Here is a 19,292-nt window from a genome sequence, read left to right as displayed (position 1 = left end):
ATAATTTTCCAGAAAAACTGCAGGGTACTTTGGAATTCCCAGACTCCTCTGAATAGTTGGGTTTCTAAAAAAATAATAAAAAATAAAAATGCTGGCAGGACCACATTGTCTCACTGTCAGATTGTCAGGATTAGTGAAGAGCAGTAACTAGACTGTGGAATAGAAGTATTGAGATTCTAGCTCATTCTGGACTAATTAGTTCTGTTCTCAGTTGGAGCATATTTTTTTAGTTAGTCTCTGCTGATGTGAGAAACATCTGCCTGTAGAAAAGTGGCTGTATGGATGACAGCAGCGTGCTTAATATTCAGCCCTGATCAGCTTTTGGGGTATCAAAAGTCAATCTAGAGTGCATGCTGTGAGCATGCACATAACCACACTGCTATAGGATGACAGGGCTGGTATGTTAGCAAGGCCTTGCTTCCTTTACTTATTTTTTATGGAGTAGGGTTGCCAGGTCCCCCCTGGGCACCAGCAGGGGGTGGGATGGGGGAGGGTTGAGAAACTCCTGGAGATTTGGGGGTGGAGCCTGGGGAGGACAGGGACCTCCGTCCACCCTCCAAAACATCCATTTTCTCCAGGAAAACTGATGTCTGTAGTTGGAGATGACCTGTAATTCCAGGAGATCCCCAGGTCCCACCTGGAAGCTGGCATCCCTCTTATTGGTGTACCTAAAGTGACCAACTCTGTGTACAGATAATGAAATATTAATTTAATTTAATATTAAAAACAGAACACCTCAATTCCCACAAGCTGAGACAACTGTGTGAAAAGTGTGAAAGAATGTAATTCTTTTATTAAATGTCACCAGGATTTCCATATAGTAGCAACTTGAGCCTCACTCATGCCATGTGTCAGGTGTACTTTCCAGACACCACCAAGCGACTATCCAATGAACACACAAAGACTGCCTTATACCAGAAATCTATTCATCTAACATGCTTCCTTCTACCCCCCCCCAGAGCACATCACATGATCCAGTCTAGTATCTACTGCCAGTCTTAGCAAAGCACCTGTATCTGTTGTACTTCTGTTGATGGGCGCTTGTTAGCCAAATTGCCTTAAACTGCTAATTAATATGGGGAGTTTTGATCTTAGATCAGGCAATAGGCACTTGCGGGGGCAAGCATCAGTGTATACGGGGTGCAGTTCCCTCCAGACACACTAAATAGATGCTGAGACTGACGTCAGTATAAATTGATTTTGTTTACTGAATGTATTTCAAGCACACAATCACACAAGCACACATACAATTGCACAGCATCTAGGAAGTATAGATAGAATAAAAGTAGCACATTCGCATTAGCAAGTTTGATGGTGGGAGATACTCTACCTGTCCGTAGTTGGATGGAGCGAATCTCAGGAAAATGGAGGGGGCTATGGGATGCCAGGGAAAGGGTCGTCCCCTGAGCCGGCAGGCACACGATAATACTCTGGCTGCGCAACCAAGAGTCGGAGGCTTTGGGTAGGAAGGGGCCAGGTAAGTGAGCAGAAGTGCAAGCAAGAGAGAGAGAGAGCTGGTGCTGCGTAGCCTCCTTTATAATGAGGCTGAGGGGTGGGCTCAAGCTTGGCCACCTGCCTTGGCACACCTTCTGCTAGTCCATCCCCCAAAATATGCTGACTGGTGCTGGGGTCGAAGGTCTGAGGAGTGGGCAATGTTGAATCTAATGGGAAACTAGTTTGAACAGTGGCACCTGATGGGATTATGTCTTCTGCTGGCCAGAGGCATTGTTCTCTTGTTGTCTCATGTCTGCAGTTTCGACTGGATGATGTATTAGGTGGGGAAAAACATGTTGCTTATGTGCAAAGGGTATTCTTCACGGAGTCTGGGTCCCCTGCCTTCTGGCCTGGCATGGTGGTTGCCTGGCTTCTCAATGCTGTATGTGGCTAGGGAGCTGGTTCACATCACTGCAAGTAAGAGGGTTGGTGACGTACAGGGCCCCTGGACACATTGTTTCACAGGAAGGCTTCCTTCTTCTGGGCATGTGTCTGTAGCTGGCATCATTTGGAGTCACCTTATAGCTCAGTCCCTTTTGCACACAACTAGCACAGGTCAGGTTTTTCATAACCTATGAGTTCATAAAAGCACAACAGGGGCCTCGTCGGGCAACACCTTGCATGTAAGAGGTGCATCAGGACATTCTAAAAGCTACCGTATCTACCCAATGAAGTGGAGGAAGAGGACTGACAAAGCCAGACAGATTGGTACACAAGGAAGACCCCCCCCCCAATATGCCATTCATAAGCCAAACTAAAATTACTCTGATATATTATTAATGATCTACAATCTATCATAAACAATTAGACTTCTCTCTCATTTGCAGTAGATGTTTCTTCACTTATGGAAAGCCACTCCACTTATGGAATTTAAAATGGCTAGTCACCAGCAACAAGGGAGCTTCTAAAAGAGATTCAGATTCAGAGCTGAGGCTGTACACCCAGATGCCAAGTTCCTGTTATCTGAATCTACCCTGTGGCAGACCTCAAAACATTAGCTGTGCCATTGGGACTCATGATGTCTTGCACTATGATATAAACCTGTCCTCAATGCTCATCTTCTGGACCTACACAGGACAAAACAAAGTCTGTCTGTGTGCAAGAAAATAAATGTATATCAACCAGACATAAAAAATAGCAACATTCTTAATCCAGTTTAGAGAACATTCTGCTGTTGACCTGAGAGCTAGCATCTTTCAACAACAGAATATTTCAAAGGCAAACACCAGCATGAAATTGATGAATTAAAACTTATCAGCAATTTGATGCTCCCCCTGCTGGACCAGCTGCCTGTCCATCTTGCTGTCACCTGGGGTCAGCCCCCAAGACCCCCAGGCTTCAAAAGGAGGAGAGCAGGAGATTGTGCCACCTGGTTCCTCTCTCTTCCCTGGACTCCAGTCCTCCCTCCCTGGCCCGTTGCAAGATACGCCTGCTATGGGTTGGGTTTGGCATCACCTTTCCCCCAGCCTTCCCTAACTTCTTGCCCTTGCAATGGTCTGGCCTATCAAAGAAAGGAAGAGTGGCTTCCTTCTCCATGATAGGCCCTTCATTTGATCTCCTGCTGGTCTCTCAATGGCTGCCACAGGAGGCCTGCTGGGGTCCGATGGATCTAGCCTTCCCACTGGCTGGCCCAAGCCTGCTTCCTGCAGGCCTGCCCTTTCCCTGAGAATGCTGATGCCACCAACTCTTCTTTCTTCCTGCTGGTTGCCCATTCACACAGTTTAAAAAAAGAAGGTAATTTTCAGGAAAATGTAAATTTTTATACTATACAGTGTTTGACAAGTTGTTTCCTTGTTCAATAGAGAAGTCTCCTAATTCTCCCCCCACCCTCCCCGTGTCCTGATCCAAGTAACAGTGAAATCCTATGCAGAATTTCTCCTGTTGAAGTTCATGGGCTGAGAATAGCGTTACTCTATATAGGATTGCACTGATAATATTTCCGTAGGTCATGCTGTACTTAGAATCAACTTCAGATGACATTTTGCTAACATAGCTGTTTAAAGCAGAGCAGAGAGGAAACTGGTAAAGGGACTTTCTCAAAGGGGAATTTCCCAAAGTTGATCCAGAAACCAAGCCTGAGCTCTTAGCATCTTTGATACATCCGTGTTTGAGGAGAAGGAATTATTATTGGAACATCCCTTTGAAAATCTGAATCTCATCCAAAACTGCAAAGATCGTCTTCTCCCGTTCAATGTTTGCATTGGTTCTGATGAAATAAGATTCTGGAGGGAAAATGCATGACAGTTTTGTGTCTTAGGAAAGAATGCAACACCATAGCTACTTCTAATCCATATAACATTATAGTACAGGCTGCCCTAATGAGTCCCAAGGGCTACATGCAACAGATTAGCATAAAGTGTCTCGCCCAGTCTACATCTTGGCTCAGCATCTCTGGTTTTTTACTTATAGAATAGCAGAAAATAGTTCTCTGCTCACCAGTAGCCATTATATATAATAACTCTGATCTTGTGATTGATAGAAGTATTCCTGACTATGATGTATTGTGAGATAAATATATGACTAACCTCCCCTGTGTTAATTGGTTAAAAAGTTATCCAGAGTATTTTAACAATCATTGGAGTATGTTAAAATACTGTGCATTTACTGCCCTCTTTCATCTGATGTCCTGTGGAACCCACATTATCCAAGCCTCAGTAATGTCAAGGTCAATCCACATAATGCTTGCAGTATGCTAGAAAGGGGATCGAAGCTATATCGGTTGCCATTTAGTTTGTGATGTGGTCACTTGAACTCCTCATCGAGAGTGTAAATCTTCATGCCCTCATAAATCTTCTAAAAGTGTATTTGGTAAACATGTGCTGGCCCACAATCTATGCTCCAGGCATTCTTGACCTGGACCTCCTGCTTAGTCAAATTCCATTTGAGAACTCTTTTGTAGACCCATTCTAATGTCACTTATAAATAAACAGCATTCTCATTTACCTGAACCTTTAATGATGGGATTCATGGGACACCCAAGAGCTAGATCCAAGTTCAGTAGTACCTTAGAGAACAACAAGAGAGTCAAAGCTCCCTTCTTTGACTCTTGAAAGCTTATACCCCAGAAGTCCCATTGGTCTCTAAGGTGGTAGTGGAATGCAGCCCCTCTACTGCAGAGCAGCATGGTTACCCTTTGAACTGTCTTCAAGGGACACTCGAGGATATTATGTCCCAAAAATTATGCTAGAGGAACAATTATTTATTTATTTATTTAATTCAGTTTATATCCCGCCCTACCCCGCAAACAGGCTCAGGGCAGCTCACAGTGGATGGTAAAACAATAAATAGTAATTCATAAAAACATCAGATAATTTCATCTGAATAAATTATGTAAAATAATACCTGACGGCGGCACAACATTTCCTAACTACGGTGCACACTGCAACAATGTCAGGGAGGGCCCGTTTCTATCAGAGTAGCCAGGGTCAGCTAGTACTGGCGTCAAGTTGGTGCAGGCACTGCCCTAAGGCAAATGAGGCATATTGAACAGATTGATCGAGTTGAGCAGGGGAGGCTGGTAGCATCTGGACATCCATTGCCTCATCCAAAAGCCTGGCAGGACAGCTCTGTTTTGCAGGCCCTGCAGAACTGTAATAAATCCTGCAGGGATAGATTTCACTCAGGAATAGATTTCGGGCTTGCATACATCCTCTTGTCTCACCTCCCTAATAATGAAGGCAAATGATAAGATTCCATATTCGTTTGAATACAGTAGCTCCCTGGTTCTGCAAGGTTAAGACTCACTCTGGAGCGAGAAGAATTGGTGACACATGCATGTGATGGAACAGGAACTGAAACACACAGGTCTGAGACCCACTTCTGATTTTTTCCCTGGCTACAATCCATGGTTTTCAAAGTAACCCTAACAGGTTCTGTAGGGTTGCCATGTCCCCCTAGCAATCGGCAGGGGATGGGAGTGCAGGGCTGCAAGCTCTAGGTTGAGAAACTCCTGGATATTTGGGGGTGGAGCAAGGGGAGGACGGGGACCTCAGTGGGGTACGATGTAGGGTTGCCAACCTCCAAGTGGTAGCTGCAGATCTCGTAGATTGGTGGGGGCAGGGGGCTATGCTCCACCCCTAGAAGTGCCCAGCCCCCTCCGGGAGGAATCCAGACTCCCATTGCAGTTTGAAGCTGTGGCCGAGCAGGTGGGGAGGGAGATCAGTTCACCTGGAGAAAATGGCAACTCATCCCCCATTGAAGTCTCTCCCCTCTGTAAACTCTGCCCACCTCAGGATCCACCCCCCCAAATCTCCAGGTATTTCCCAAGTCAGAGCTGGCAACCTTAGTGCAACGCCACAGAGTCCACCCTCCAAAGCATCCGTTTTCTTCAGGGGAACCGATCTCTGTAGTCTGGAGATGAGCTGTAATTCTGGGAGTTTCCCAGGTCCCACCTGGAGGGTGGCATCCCTAGGCCCTTTGCAGAATGAAGCTGCATTTTAATTTTCATCCAAAGATTGTCTTGCATGGTGTGTGTGCATAATGTGTTCTTTTTTCGGGAAACATTTCCCCAGCAAAATGCAACCTCATTTGTTATATTTAAGGCTGCATTTTTGTCGAGTTTGTTTGGCAGGCTTCCTCTGCTCTTCTGGCAGGCGATGGCCAGTTGAGATTTAGTACTAACAAACGGAGGATATGCTGACACAACAGAATGGCTTTAATAATCCTTGCTGCAAGCAGGACAAGATACTCCAGAGCACTGCCAGCTCTTCCCATTGTGGAGAGCCAATGGGGCTGCTGCTTCCCTTTCCCTCCCCTGCCTCTGGAGAATGCCATTTTTTTCCTTGAAGTTTCCACTGAGCCGGGGAGATCTCTTGAGTAACCGTGTTTCATGTAACAAGCTATAGATATTCATCGTGGCCAGTCATGGGTATGAAAAGCTGCCCACGTCCATTAAAGTAAGAAACTAACTCAAAAGGACATTTTACGAAATGTGGATCCACAGAGCACCATAGACCACGTTCTTAGCCTTACACTCTTATCGAAAAGTGCCATCAACAAAATACACATTGGAAATGTTCCACGTTTTGTAGCCAGTTTAATGTACTGATTAGGAGCACGGACTGCTGGGAGAACTGGGTTTAATTCCCCACTCCTCCCCATGCAGCTGCTGGTGTGACCTTGGGTCAGTCACAAGTTGTTTCAGAGCTGTTATCTCAAGGGCAGTTCTCAAGAGATCTCTCATCCCCACTTACCTCACAGGGTGTCTGTTGTGGGGAGAGGAAGGGAAGCAGATTGTAAACTGCTGTGAGACTCCTTTGGGTAGTGAAGGGCAGGGTATAAATTCAATCTCCTCCTCCTCCTCTTCTTCTTCTCTTTCTCCTTCTATATAAACTTATGCACTGACCTTCCGTTTTTTTGGAGGATAACAAGTTTAAATACAACTTTTCCATTAAAATAAGTCATAAATTGGACTAACATATAGTTACACAGTTACCCACCTTTGGCATCCGAACCATCACCACCAAAACTGAGACCCAGATGCTGGGATCTGACTATCACTGCTATAAGGACAGGGCCCCCAGACTGCAGTCTGAATTTTGCAGCCGGGGAGCAGCACTATCACAATGCTAATTTGCTGGCTGAAGACCAGGGAAGCAAAAAGCAGCCTGATGATAACTTTGCATTTGAATCAGGAGCAGTGCTGTCCCAGCACTGATAACAACTGAAGGGAATCTCTGGACTACAGGTATAAAAGAAGTTTGATGGTTCAAATGGGTTTCTTTAAGTTTAAGGAAGAAATCATGGCTAGGAAACATATTTGAATTATAGACAAATTTTGACAGAAACAATATCGAGGCTCCGTTCACAATTGTGAGGTTAAGTGGCCAGAGCCAGCATGGTGTAGGGGTTAAGAGTGGTGTACTCTGATCTGGAGAACTGGGTTTGATTCCCCACTCCTCCTCCACATGAAGCCTGCTGGAGACCTTGGGCCAGTCACAGTTCTCTCAGAGCTCTCTCAGCCCCACCTATCTCACAAGGTGTCTGTTGTGGGGTGGGGAAAGGAATGCAGTTTTAAGCCACTTTAAGACTCCTTAAGGTAGATAAAAGCAGCATATTGAATCTTTCTCTTCTAACCTTTCCCCCCAAAGTACATAAGCAGCATATTGAATCTTTCTCTTCTAAGTAGCCTTTCCCCCCCTAAGTACATCTCCCCAGTGCATTTGAGACAGAGGAGGTTGATGTTACTTGGTAAAATAGTGTCTCGGTGCCACTTTTCTCTCTTTGCTTGAGGGCATAAAACCCATTTCTGCAAGGTTTTTCTTCTAAGCTGTTTCGCTATCTTATCAGTAGTTGCCAGCTAATCCTTGCGGACATGCAATGTATTTACTTTGTACCATTAAGACTGAGTATTCCTCATCTCCGCCTCTTGCAGATCCAGATTCTGTGCCAGGGAACTCCCAGTTCTTTACATTATATTTGCATATAGTTATTCTCTTTGATAATGCTACTTCCAAGAATCTCTCTCTCTCTTTTTTTTAACAATGGCATGTTTTCACAAGAACTGGATTGTACAGGCAAACGGAGAGCACAGAGACTGGACTCGGAAGGCTAGAATAAAAATCATATTGAGATCCCAGCTGGCTTTTCAGTCACATAACATAAAACAACTAAAAATGGGGATTTGTCAAGATAGCAAAATTCAGGGTATTCTTATGTTTATTTTTGTCCTCACCTGACCCTAGGGTTTTTTTTTTTTTGCCTTTGCCTAGTTTCCTTTCAAAATCATTGTTGTTAGCATTGCAGAACAGGTGTCAAACTTCTTAACACACATACTGCTGTGGAGCTCCCCCGGCAGAATGCCCAACAATGTTCTTACACTGAGTGAAAGGCTCTATACATTTTCTTTCAATAGGGCAGAAAGTGACATAATATGCTAACACAGGCCTAACAAAGAGTTTCCAGTTATTCAATGCATTTTCAGACCTGCCCATCTACAAGAACTGATATGGTAATCATACCTTTTACAGTTCTCAATTCCTCTAGAAGATCACTAGCAAAGCAAGGTTTTTATTGTGACAGCATTCTTGTTCTAGACTGCGACAAATTTGAGGGTGATTTCCCACAAGCACTGCTCCGCGCTCACTCCTCCCTTTTGCCCCGATGGTACGTGTCAATTTCACACAAGCTGCTGCGCTGCTGCTGCGTGGCCGCATTTTGCCCCGCAGCTTCGTGCGATTTTCCCCGCGTCTACTCAGTCCTCAAAAAACAGGATTGAGTAGACACGGGGGAAATCGCACAAAGCTGCGGGGCAAAATGCTGTCGCGCAGCAGCTTGTGTGAAATTGACATGTACCATCGGGCCAAAGAGAAGCGTGAGCGCGGAGCAGCGCTTGTGGGAAATCACCCTCTGAGTCAAACTTTTGCTTTCCTGCCAACAACTGAGATTAGGCTTGCCAATCCCCCCCTGGGGTGGGGAAACCCCCACCCCAGAGGCCCGTTCCCCGCTGCCGGTGGATCAGGCCCCGGGGGGAACTCTACCCCGACGTGCACGTTGCCCGGAAGTGACGCGGGCACGTCGAGCGGTGCTGACGGGGGGGCGCGGCGTTTTTGGCCACAGTAATCCAAGAGAAAACTCTATGGTTTTCCCTCGGATGGTCGTGGCTCCGCCCCCAGCATGCCCGGCGTGCCCACGTCACTTCCGGGTGACGTGGATGCAGCGTGCACGTGCTTCGCGTGCACGCACGTGCTCCAGACGCCAGCCGGGAGTCCCCCACTGCGGCTGAATTCACACTTGGCAACCCTAACTGAGATAAGGATAGTTTTACCCAGAATTTTGGTTCACAAACAGCTGTTCGCAAATGGTAGCTCATGTAAGTCACTATTGGCATGCAAAGAGGTCAGGATTTTGCAAGCTGTTTGGACTCTTTTGAAAACACTTTGCATGGGCCAGCTAACTGCAGGGTGTTTACATCATTGTACTATAATGGTACATAATGGTCTGGGAGTCAGTGTGGTTTGGGTACCAGATTGAGACAGAGACGTAATCCCTGCTCAGTTGTGAAGCTGTCTGCATGACTTTGGGCCAGCCGCTCTCTCAGCCAAACCAACTTCACAGAATTTTTATGAAGATAAAATGGAGGAGACAATTGCTATGTATGCTGCTCTGCACTCCATAGAGAAGGATCAGATAAATATAAGATTGATTAAACAATATTCATGTACATAGTGTCTATGAAAGCAGATGGTGGACATGTTCCTCTGTGATGGCATATTCCTTTAGGTCTATTAGGTCTATACTTGGTGTGACATTTCATCTTCAGAAAATCATTCAGGCTGTCGTGCCTCATATCACTAGTCCCATCATTGTGCTATGTTTATAGAATTGGGGGAAATTGAGGTCTTACTATATTATTTGTTTTGCTGTCAGAGGGCGATTAATAGATTTCTCACAGAACTGTTCATGGTGGGAAAGTTTTGGTCTAAGTTAAAGAAAACTGATGTCCTGCTTTCTAATAATAATTAAAAGGTTATCTAGAAAGTGCCCACTTTTGCACCATCTTTTATAAAAATCAAAACAAATTGTTATGGATGATTGATGTTGTGAATTATGCGATTATTACGTAGTTAGATTTCACCAGGTGCATTTTACTGAACCTTGTTTCATGTCAATGTTGTAATTCAGTTCATATCACTAATAGAATCAGTGGTGACTGATAGAAATGGTAATGCAGATTCCACTTATCCAAAATCCTGTGATGATGCTGGAATCTCCAGACTTTTGGAACATTTGTGGTTTTGAAACATGTCTTTATGTGCATAAACTTTTGAGATCTGTGACCACCAGTATTCCCTCTAAGCTGAGCTAGCTCACAGTTTTTTAGCCTCCGGCTCACACATTTTTGTCTTAGCTCAGGAAGGATGGCTCCAGAGCAAACTAATGTATGCAGCAGCCAAATCGCTCGCTCACAACTTTAATGCCAGTAGCTCACAAAGTAGAATTTTTGCTCACAAGATTCCACAGCTTAGAGGGAGCATTGGTGACCACCATACAACAAAGACAAGGAATATACTTTAAATATTGAATTCATATAAGGTGATGGGCAGGGGACACCTTGTAGCCCATCTCAGAAGGAAGGCAGGAAATATCGTTGATCAATCAATTAATAAATGCATATGTGTGGATCACATAAGTACCATGGGTTTCTAAAACTCAGAAGCAGGAGAGCTCATGAGCCTGGCCGCACATGGAGTCCAGCCCCCCCCCATGTAGATTGATAGCCAGTGTGTTGTGGTAGTCAGAGTGTCAGTCTAGGATCTGGGAGACCCAGGCTTGAATACCCCCTCTGCTATTGAATCTTACTGGGTGACCTTGGGCCAGTCATTGACTCTCAGCCTAACCTCCCTTCACAGAATTGTTGTGAGGACTAAATGGAGGAGAACTATGTATGCTGCTTTGAGTCCCCATTGGGTAGAAAGTTGGGAAATAAATGAAGTAAATAAATAATAAATAGATTTGTCAAACCACATCAAGAGCACTGGAGGTTGCTAACACCCATTCCTTTGGGGGGAAAGCAAGGCAATAAAACAAATAATACTGTTGTGTGGATATGACTCGTAGCAACTTACCAGAATGACTGGCTATTTTAGGAAGATAGTAGATTCTCCATGTTTCCTGACCAGACAGGGAGGACTGCTGTGCTCTGAACTCTTGATTATCATCCTGGCAAAATAGCTACTCCTCTCAGAAAAAGAAGACTTTCAGTTTAAAAAATTGCAAGCAAAATAGTTTTATCATTTGTAAAAAGGGTTGCTTTCCCTCAGTCAGCTTACCACAACATGGTGAGCACATGGCAAGATTCCTTAAAAAGGAAAAAAAGTCTGTTGATTGCTTCTAATTGCAAGTTACAAAATGTTTTTTTGCTTGCTCTCATGATCAAAAAGCAGCCAGTGATTTATGACTTGGAATATTTTCACCAAAGCCCTGGAGGTTCTGAAAATAACACAACCTACTTATAAATTGACATGAGCAAGCTTCTTCTTTTTTCCCAATAAATAAAATCCCATAGAAACAGAATATATTTAAACTTAAACCAAAATTGTAGTAATAATTCACATGAGAAAGCACTCAAAGCTTTAGAAAATATTTTTGGTTCCTCATGGTGGTTACAAGTTCTAATGAAATACACAGCAAAAAACCACAACTGAAACTCTTTCCTCCTTTCTAACATTGATCTATCTCCAAATTACTTAGTTAAGAATTGACACGATTTTGCTGCTTAAAGGCTTTGGACAACATCAGCTTTGTTGAGCGTTTCCATTTGCAAGAAAGCTCAAGTCTTCTTTAATAAGATAAATGCTTTAGTTTTGCCAGTAAGCTGTCTGAACTCCAACACGCCTGCCACATACTTGTAAACATTTTAGAACTTTAAAAAAAATGTCTAGTACAAAACCTGAAGTTCTGTCAAATTCTTAGCACCTATTGAAATGGAAGTTTAAAGACTACACAAAAGTAGTAGTTTCCCAAAGTTTAATGGCATTTTACCTTTTGATTAGATATGTTATATGTCTACCCCATCCCCATCCTGATGTAGAACTTTTCCTTTTAGAGTCCTTCTTACTTCCTCCAGAAGAAGAGGAACAGATGAAAATCATTGCCACATCATTTTCTCTTGTCATAGTAAAAAGCCTGGTACATTTGTTGGATATTGTAACTCTGCATGCAAGAGGATCGGGGAAGGAAAGCATTAAGAGAATTCTCTCACTGGAGTACACTTGGCAGTTGGTCCCACCCTCTCCTTGGTTAGATGTTAGACTTTGAGCCTCTTTGGCCCTTGTTTGCCTTCTGTTTCATCTTATATATAACCTCTCTTCTTGTCTCTTTTACCTGTGCTTGGAGGTGTAGCGCAAGTTAACCTTTGTGAAGTTAATCTGTTTATAATAAGTTAAATGTACCTACATGAATATGTCATGTAATGTGCTTCTATTTTTGTAAGTAAAGTTTCTTTCTCTTATTACGATTGGAGTCAGATCATATTTGTAATTTGTCTGAACAGCATTTCCCCCTTAACTGGAAAATGTGATGGATCAGGTTCTGGGCCTCCAAGGCAAATGATATTTTATAACATTTAACCCAATAGGTTATGGGCCCAGAGTTTATCAGAGGCTTAAATTAAGCTTTATGTTTAAAAAGATCTTAAAATCTTTTATTAGATCTCCACATTTTTTAAATCTTTAAAAATTCTCTATTGTTCTTCTCCATGTTGTTGTGATAAGGATAGTTGAATCAAGCAGATATTTGGAGATCGGGAGACTTACTGCTGAGAACTGTAGAAGCTGTTAAAAGGTTTCATATACTCCTTGAAGCAAAAGGAGCTGCTAGAATCCTAGAGGAAGAAAAACCAACAGAGAAAGGCAAAGAATTGGACTCTTGGATAATAAAAAATGGGATTGCCAAGAACATTATTATGGAATCATTGGATAACAGTGAGACTTTGGTGTCTGAAAATTCCCAGACAGGAAAATAAATGTTTAAGAGCCTAGAAAGGGTTTTTTTTTGGGTTTACTAGTATTAAATCACAAGGAGTATGGTTAAGAAAAGTTTGCAAAACAACAGAAAATTGTAAAAAATATATATCTGAACTGAGGCAGGTGTTTGAAAATCTAGTAATCTGTGGCTAGTCTAACTGATGAACAAAAGGCAAATTTTATGCTTGGGACTTTGGGGGAAGATTTCTCTGCCTTTGTGAGTGCGCAGAGTCAAAGCCAAAAGAAAGATGCAAAAACTTTCAATCAGGGACTAAAAGAATTTTGGGAGGAATGCTCAAAATGGCTTATTGAATTTGAATCACTGAATGGCTCAAGTTACATTTCTCGAAAGAACTTGACCCACCCAGAGAAAAAGAGAAAAACCAATTGCTGCATTGCTTTAATTGCAACAAAAAGGGCCACGTTGCAAAGGACTGAGGTCTTTACTAAAGATGAGCAAATGCATGCTCATGGATGCTGCCCTACCCAATAGATGGTGGGGCGAAACAATCCTGACTGCAAACTATCTCCAGAACAGACTGCCTGCAAAGGGAGCGCACATACACCTTACCAAATATGGCATTACAAGGTGCCAAACACGGGTCACATTTAAACTTAAGGAGAAAAGACAAAAACTAGATCCCAGTACCAGAGAAAGTGTTTTTGTGGGATATGATTTTGGAACTAAGAGGTATAGAGTGCTGTTCTCAGAAGCAGGTGAAGTCTGTGTCAGGCATGTGATTCAATTTGATGGAAGCAGAGCCAGTAAAGAACGGACTGCATCATGTGACTCAGAAAAAGCAGCTGATCAGTACCAGTTCTTGGGCCTTGAACCAGTGCGCAATGATGAAACATCAAAACAAGGCACACAACAACAAGAAGAAAGAAAGAAAGTCATCGGTAGTCAATCAGACTCTGTTATTATATTTTAACGAGCCACTGCATATAATTGCCTTTCGTGTCTGGAAAGTTATGTGCTTAACGTTAATTTTGAAGTATGTCTAAAAAGATTAATGTAACCTAATGTTGGAGTTGTTAAGTTTAATTTTAAAAAATGTCAATTAAAAAATAAAAAGAACAAGACACACAATCTGAGAAGGCAGATTCTGAAGCAATCGTGCCAGAGATTCAGAGCAGTACAACACAGGAAGAGGAAGTAAGTGAGAAAGAGATGAGAGATGCTGGAGGGGTTTGTGACAGCAGATGGAAATCCAGGACCACACCTCTGATGACCAAACAAAGGCATACCAGCCTTGGACGTGTCCTACCACACAAGGTTGGTGTTACCATCTGAACCTTCTGCCTGGAAGGAAGTAGAACAGATGTCAGCAACCAAAGCCAGTAGGTGGAAGAATGGAGTGCCATAGGAGATTATTGCTCTACACAAAAATAAAACGTGAGCTATCACCAGGAAGGAATATTGTTGGGTGCAAGTGAGTAAGGTCAAACAAAATGCAGGTGGAAATATGGAGTGCTACAAAGCAAGTTCAGTTGCTAAAGTCTTCTCAGAAAAATGTGGTCGGGACTTTGATGAAACCTTTGCCCTGGTGGTGAAACATACTACAATTAGATTACTTTTGAGCACAGCAGCATCCAAGAAGATGCAGGTCAAACAAGACAGCATTTCTTCATGGGGAGATCCAGGAAAATCTGTACATGGAGCAGTCAGAAGGTTTTATAGACCCCAAACAACCACATTTAGTCTGCAAACTACAGAAGGGGCTTTATGGACTAAAACAGGCAGCACGTGCCTGGAACAAAAAATTACACACAATGCTCTTAGCACAAGGCTTCAAGCTAGGAGAAGCAGATCCATATCTGTACACCAAACACAAAGATGGACATTGTACTTTTATTCTTGTGTACGCTGATGACTTGTTTCTGGATTATGACAGGCAAATGCACAATAAAGCCTAAACAGAGAAGCAGAAATTAAGGAGCTAGGAGATGTTTCTTACAGCCTGGGCATTGAAAGGGAGGAAGATGGTTCATTTCCCCTAAACCAGAGACAGAAAATATTTGAACTCTTACAGATGTTAGGTCTAGAAAATGCCAGCACATTGGCAACACCTATGGAAACTGACATTCCTGAGAACACCGAAGTAAGTGTCTTTACGTAAAGACAATCGGTACAGAAACGCCATAGGGAAACGTCTGTACTTAAGAGAGACCCAATATTGCAAGCAGTGTTGGGAGCAGAGATTCAAGCGCACCTAGCAAGAAAGAGAGGGTTGCAGTAAAAAGAGTGGCTAGATATTTAAAAGGAACATTAGATTTTAAACTAAAATTGCCACCCCCCAGTAATCCAAAATTAGTTGGATGCAGATTGGGCAGGAGACCACTTAGACTATAAATCCACAAGTGGGTATTTGTTCCTGTATGGAGGTGGACCAGTCTTCTGGGCCAGTAGAAAGCAAACTACAGTATGTTTGCCTTCCACAGAGTCTGAATATATAGCATCTGCTGAAGCATGGAGAGAACTGTTGTGGCTAGACCAGTTACTAAAGGACTATGGTGTTAATGAGCAAAAGCAAATTCAACTTAAAGAAGACAACCAGAGCTGCATTAAGATTTCTCAGTCAGAAAAAAATGGCTGCTCACACTAAGCACATTGGTGTGAAGTTTCACTTAATGCATGACTTAACTTAGAAGGGCATAATAGAGATTGAGTACCGTTCAACAGAAGAGATGGTGACTGACATCCTGATCAAGTCTCTATCAAGAGACAGACTGAAAAACTACAAGATAAGCTGAAGCTTGCGATCTCTTGCAATGCAATGTTAAGAAGGGGTGTTGGATATTGTAACTCTCCACGCAAGAGGATATGGAGGGAAAGCATTAAGAGAATTCTCTCACTGGGATACACTTGGCAATTGGCCCCAACCTCTTGTCAGTTAAATGTTGAGCCTCTTTGGCCCTTGCTTGCCTTCTGTTTCATCTTATGTAGGACCTCTCTTCTTTACTCTCTTACCTGGGCTTGGAGATGTAGCAAGTTAATGTTTTTGAAGTTAATCTGTTCACAATAACTTAAATGGACCTGCATGAATATGTCATGTAAGATGTGTTTCTATTTTTGTAAGTAAAAGTTCTTTCTCTCGTTACCACTGGAGTCAGATCATCTTTGTAATTTGTTTGAACAGCATTTCTCCCTTAACTGGGAAATGTGGAGGATCGGAGATACTGTGTAAAGCTGTGCTTCCAGCGCAAATGATTTTTTTTTAACGTTTAACCCAATACTTTTTTCTATGAATGTTTCAATGTATGTTTCCTTTGTGCAAAAAAAAAGAAGTCAAATGCAGGTCCTTGATAGTGAACGAGTATCAGTCCAAAGTAGCTAGCTGCGTACTTGAGTGTGCAGTGTTAAGTCTTAAAAGCAGTTGCAAGGGGAAAACAAGAGGAGGGTTTGGCATCCATGCCCTGCTTCTAGGCCTTCCAGGGGGGCATTTGGTTGGCCATGTTACAAAACGGGATTCTGGACTTGATGGGCCATCCGTCCAAGCCAGCTAGACTCTTCTTATGTTAAATATGTACAGAACACATTTTAATTGCAATAACAGAATGTATCATTTTGTCAGCAAAACACAAGTGACATTCAAATATGTAGCCATATTTCTTTGTGCCTAGCACGGTGTAATGTTAATTGCTGTTTTCCTGTTTGTATTCTACATGTAATGTTCCCTTAAATACTTTAAATCCACAATTTGAATAGAGGTTATTGTTAGTGGCAGAAAATATGCTTTTCATTTATAAGTTCCCAGGTTACGTCCCTGGCATAAATAGATCAGTGGCTGCTGGTCAAGATATGTGGGTGGTAGTAACCAGCTGCCATCAAATGGACACTTAAGGCAGAAGATCCACACTCCTATTGGAGGATATCACATGATAGTGTTGGAGGCAGGTGGTGCTGGGGGGGGGTCCCCATGATGTAGTAGTATGGCTGCTAAGTGGTGATCTACACACACAACATCTTTTGGGCATATTTGACATAATCAGTGGTGGTGGTGGCCATTTATGTCATCATCTGCTGCTGCTGCTTCTCCAATTAAGGGATCTTTGATAGCATGGCATGGACTTCTCCTGGAGTCTGTGGAGAGATGCTGCCAGTCAAAACATATCCTCTGTGGTTAGATAAACCAATGGTTTCTTAGCATTATTTGTACAACAGTTATGCGTCCAGCAGTTGTCTTCTGAATTCATTCTGTGCAAACTGTCTCTGATCCACAGTGGTTCATGAAGGTCACCTGCCCATTTGTACTTGATCAGGGGATTACCGTGAGCAATTGCAGATGATGCTGTTTGCAGCTCAGTGTAATGTCAGCAGGGGGCAGTTTGCATTTTTGTGTGCATTGGAAAGAGAGCTTAATTGTCCAAACTCTCCTGTAAAATCAGAAGAGCAGATACCGCTTACACTAATAGTAAAATGTATATATTTTTTGGGGTGGTGGTGGTGGTCCCCATGCAGGAAAGTACAGTTAATATCAGAACCTCTTCTTACTGCAAAACTGTTTTAAAGATTAGAATATTTCTTTTGGAATTTTCTTACAGTCTGAAATTCTTGAACGTTCTCTTGCCCTGACTTGCTGCTCAGTAAACATGATGTGCCTGACTTGAACAGCCTAGCAGGAAGCATGCATAATCTGCCCTTGTAAAAATCCCTGCTGCTTTGCAACATTCGCCTTGCTTTAGGGCAATAGCAAAAAATGATCCCTCTGCCAAGATCAAAAGGAGCAAGTATGCTGCTGCTGCTGCCGCCACTACCCCACACAGTGTTTGGCTGGGGTTTTTAGGGGCAGCCTAAGAAGCAAAGCAAATTTTCTTGTCCTGTACTAACTCCCACAGGTGGCTGGCAGCAGATTGCTGGGGTGGGCTGTCATCTTGTCGGTGAACTTGCAGATTCTGTAGTGCAGCCATTGAGGATGGGCGTGTATTTGCATTGGAATTAGAATACAATACGCAACTGATTAACAGCAGAGTGTACTGCGCCCTGAGCTGCTGGGATGAAGGGCAGAATACAAATGTTATTAAGAATAATGACAACAATTTTGCCAGTGGACGAGCATAAAAACCAGAAGGGCAAATCAACTACAGAATATTAGCTGGCCACCTTCAAAACTAGAATGCTGGCAACTCAGATCTTTGCACTTTGAGATTCCTTGTGTCTTTCCTAGAGTGAACTTAAATGGAAACACACACACACATACACACATGTATGTGTGTGTGTGTGTAAACATATATAATTTGACTGTTCTGGGAAGATGCAGTGATCCATAGTTGTTATTTGCACATCGTTATGTAACTGCATTGACATACCCAGAAAGCTTTGTATAGAAAATAATACCATTTAGTGAAGCTGAAAATTTAACTGCACAGCTAACCAACTTCAATGATTATTTTTTAATCAGATTGAACAAATAATTTTGGTTTATGAAGTAAGACAGTTTTTTTTAAAAAAAAGTAATCTTGAAAATACTGCCAAAAATTTGATATATAGACATTTTAATATTAAAAGTAAATTGTAAATGTGTCTTTATAAACAATATGCATAAAATAGATCTATAATAGTAATGCGCTTGCGCTCTCTCGCTATCAAAATGTTTTTTTCACAGTAATTTTGTAGGTATGTAATATTTCCCTCCTTAAAGAAATAGTGCAATTTGAAGAACGTACATCATGTCAATGAATCAGAAACTCTACAGCACTTAATACAAGTCCTTGTAAATTTCTTGTAGGAGTGGATGAAGGCTCATATCTGTCTCCGTTTTCTTTATGATTTGCAACAGTTGCACGTGTTCTGTTACGATCTGTCTGAGATCTGTCATTTTCTGCAACAATTTTGCAAACAGCTGTGAGGATTCAGGATGATTCAGTTTTAACTGGAGTTCTAAAGCTTGCAGCAAATTGTCTTGTATCTCTTCAATGGGCTTCACATTCAGTAATCCTGGGCGATCTAGGCATGAACAAACCAAATATTTAGTTAGATAGAACTTCAATTGTATTCATATTTTAAGAGAATTCTGAACTATTTCCAGCCCAATGATAAGTACAGTTCATCTAAGGACTTCAAGTTAAACTCTGCCCTGATCTTGTGCAGGTTTTGATGCACATCCAAAAACTGCCCCTTAGTTGAATAAGGAATTGAAAAAATCTTTGGTGCTAATTTTTTAGAGGGAGTTAGTGGACAATTTTCAACTCTCAGATCTGCAGATTTCCTGCATCAGCTCTGAAGATAAACTCTGACTGACAGTGCAATCCTATGAAGAGTTACTCTTATCTAAGCCCATTGAAGTCATTCGGTATATAGGGTTGCCAGTCTACAGGTCCTTGCAGGGGTTT

The 19,292-nt window shown here is 42.4% G+C and overlaps 1 protein-coding gene across 1 annotated transcript in view; it reads right to left on the bottom strand.

Moving 5' to 3' along the window:
- Positions 1 to 18,528: 18,528 nt before the first annotated feature.
- Positions 18,529 to 19,292, bottom strand: part of PPARG (peroxisome proliferator-activated receptor gamma) — a 97,124-nt gene continuing 96,360 nt past the window's right edge. The window contains exon 7 of the mRNA XM_015420238.1: positions 18,529 to 18,906. Coding sequence (XP_015275724.1) covers positions 18,659 to 18,906 — 248 coding nt within the window. The 3' untranslated portion in view covers positions 18,529 to 18,658. The remainder of the gene's footprint in view (positions 18,907 to 19,292) is intronic.

This window comes from Gekko japonicus, unplaced genomic scaffold, assembly GCF_001447785.1.
Source record: "Gekko japonicus isolate JY-2015 unplaced genomic scaffold, Gekko_japonicus_V1.1 scaffold254, whole genome shotgun sequence".
Taxonomy (NCBI): domain Eukaryota; kingdom Metazoa; phylum Chordata; class Lepidosauria; order Squamata; family Gekkonidae; genus Gekko; species Gekko japonicus.
Note: the sequence above shows the minus strand (reverse complement) of the source record. Positions and strands in the feature narration are given on the sequence as shown.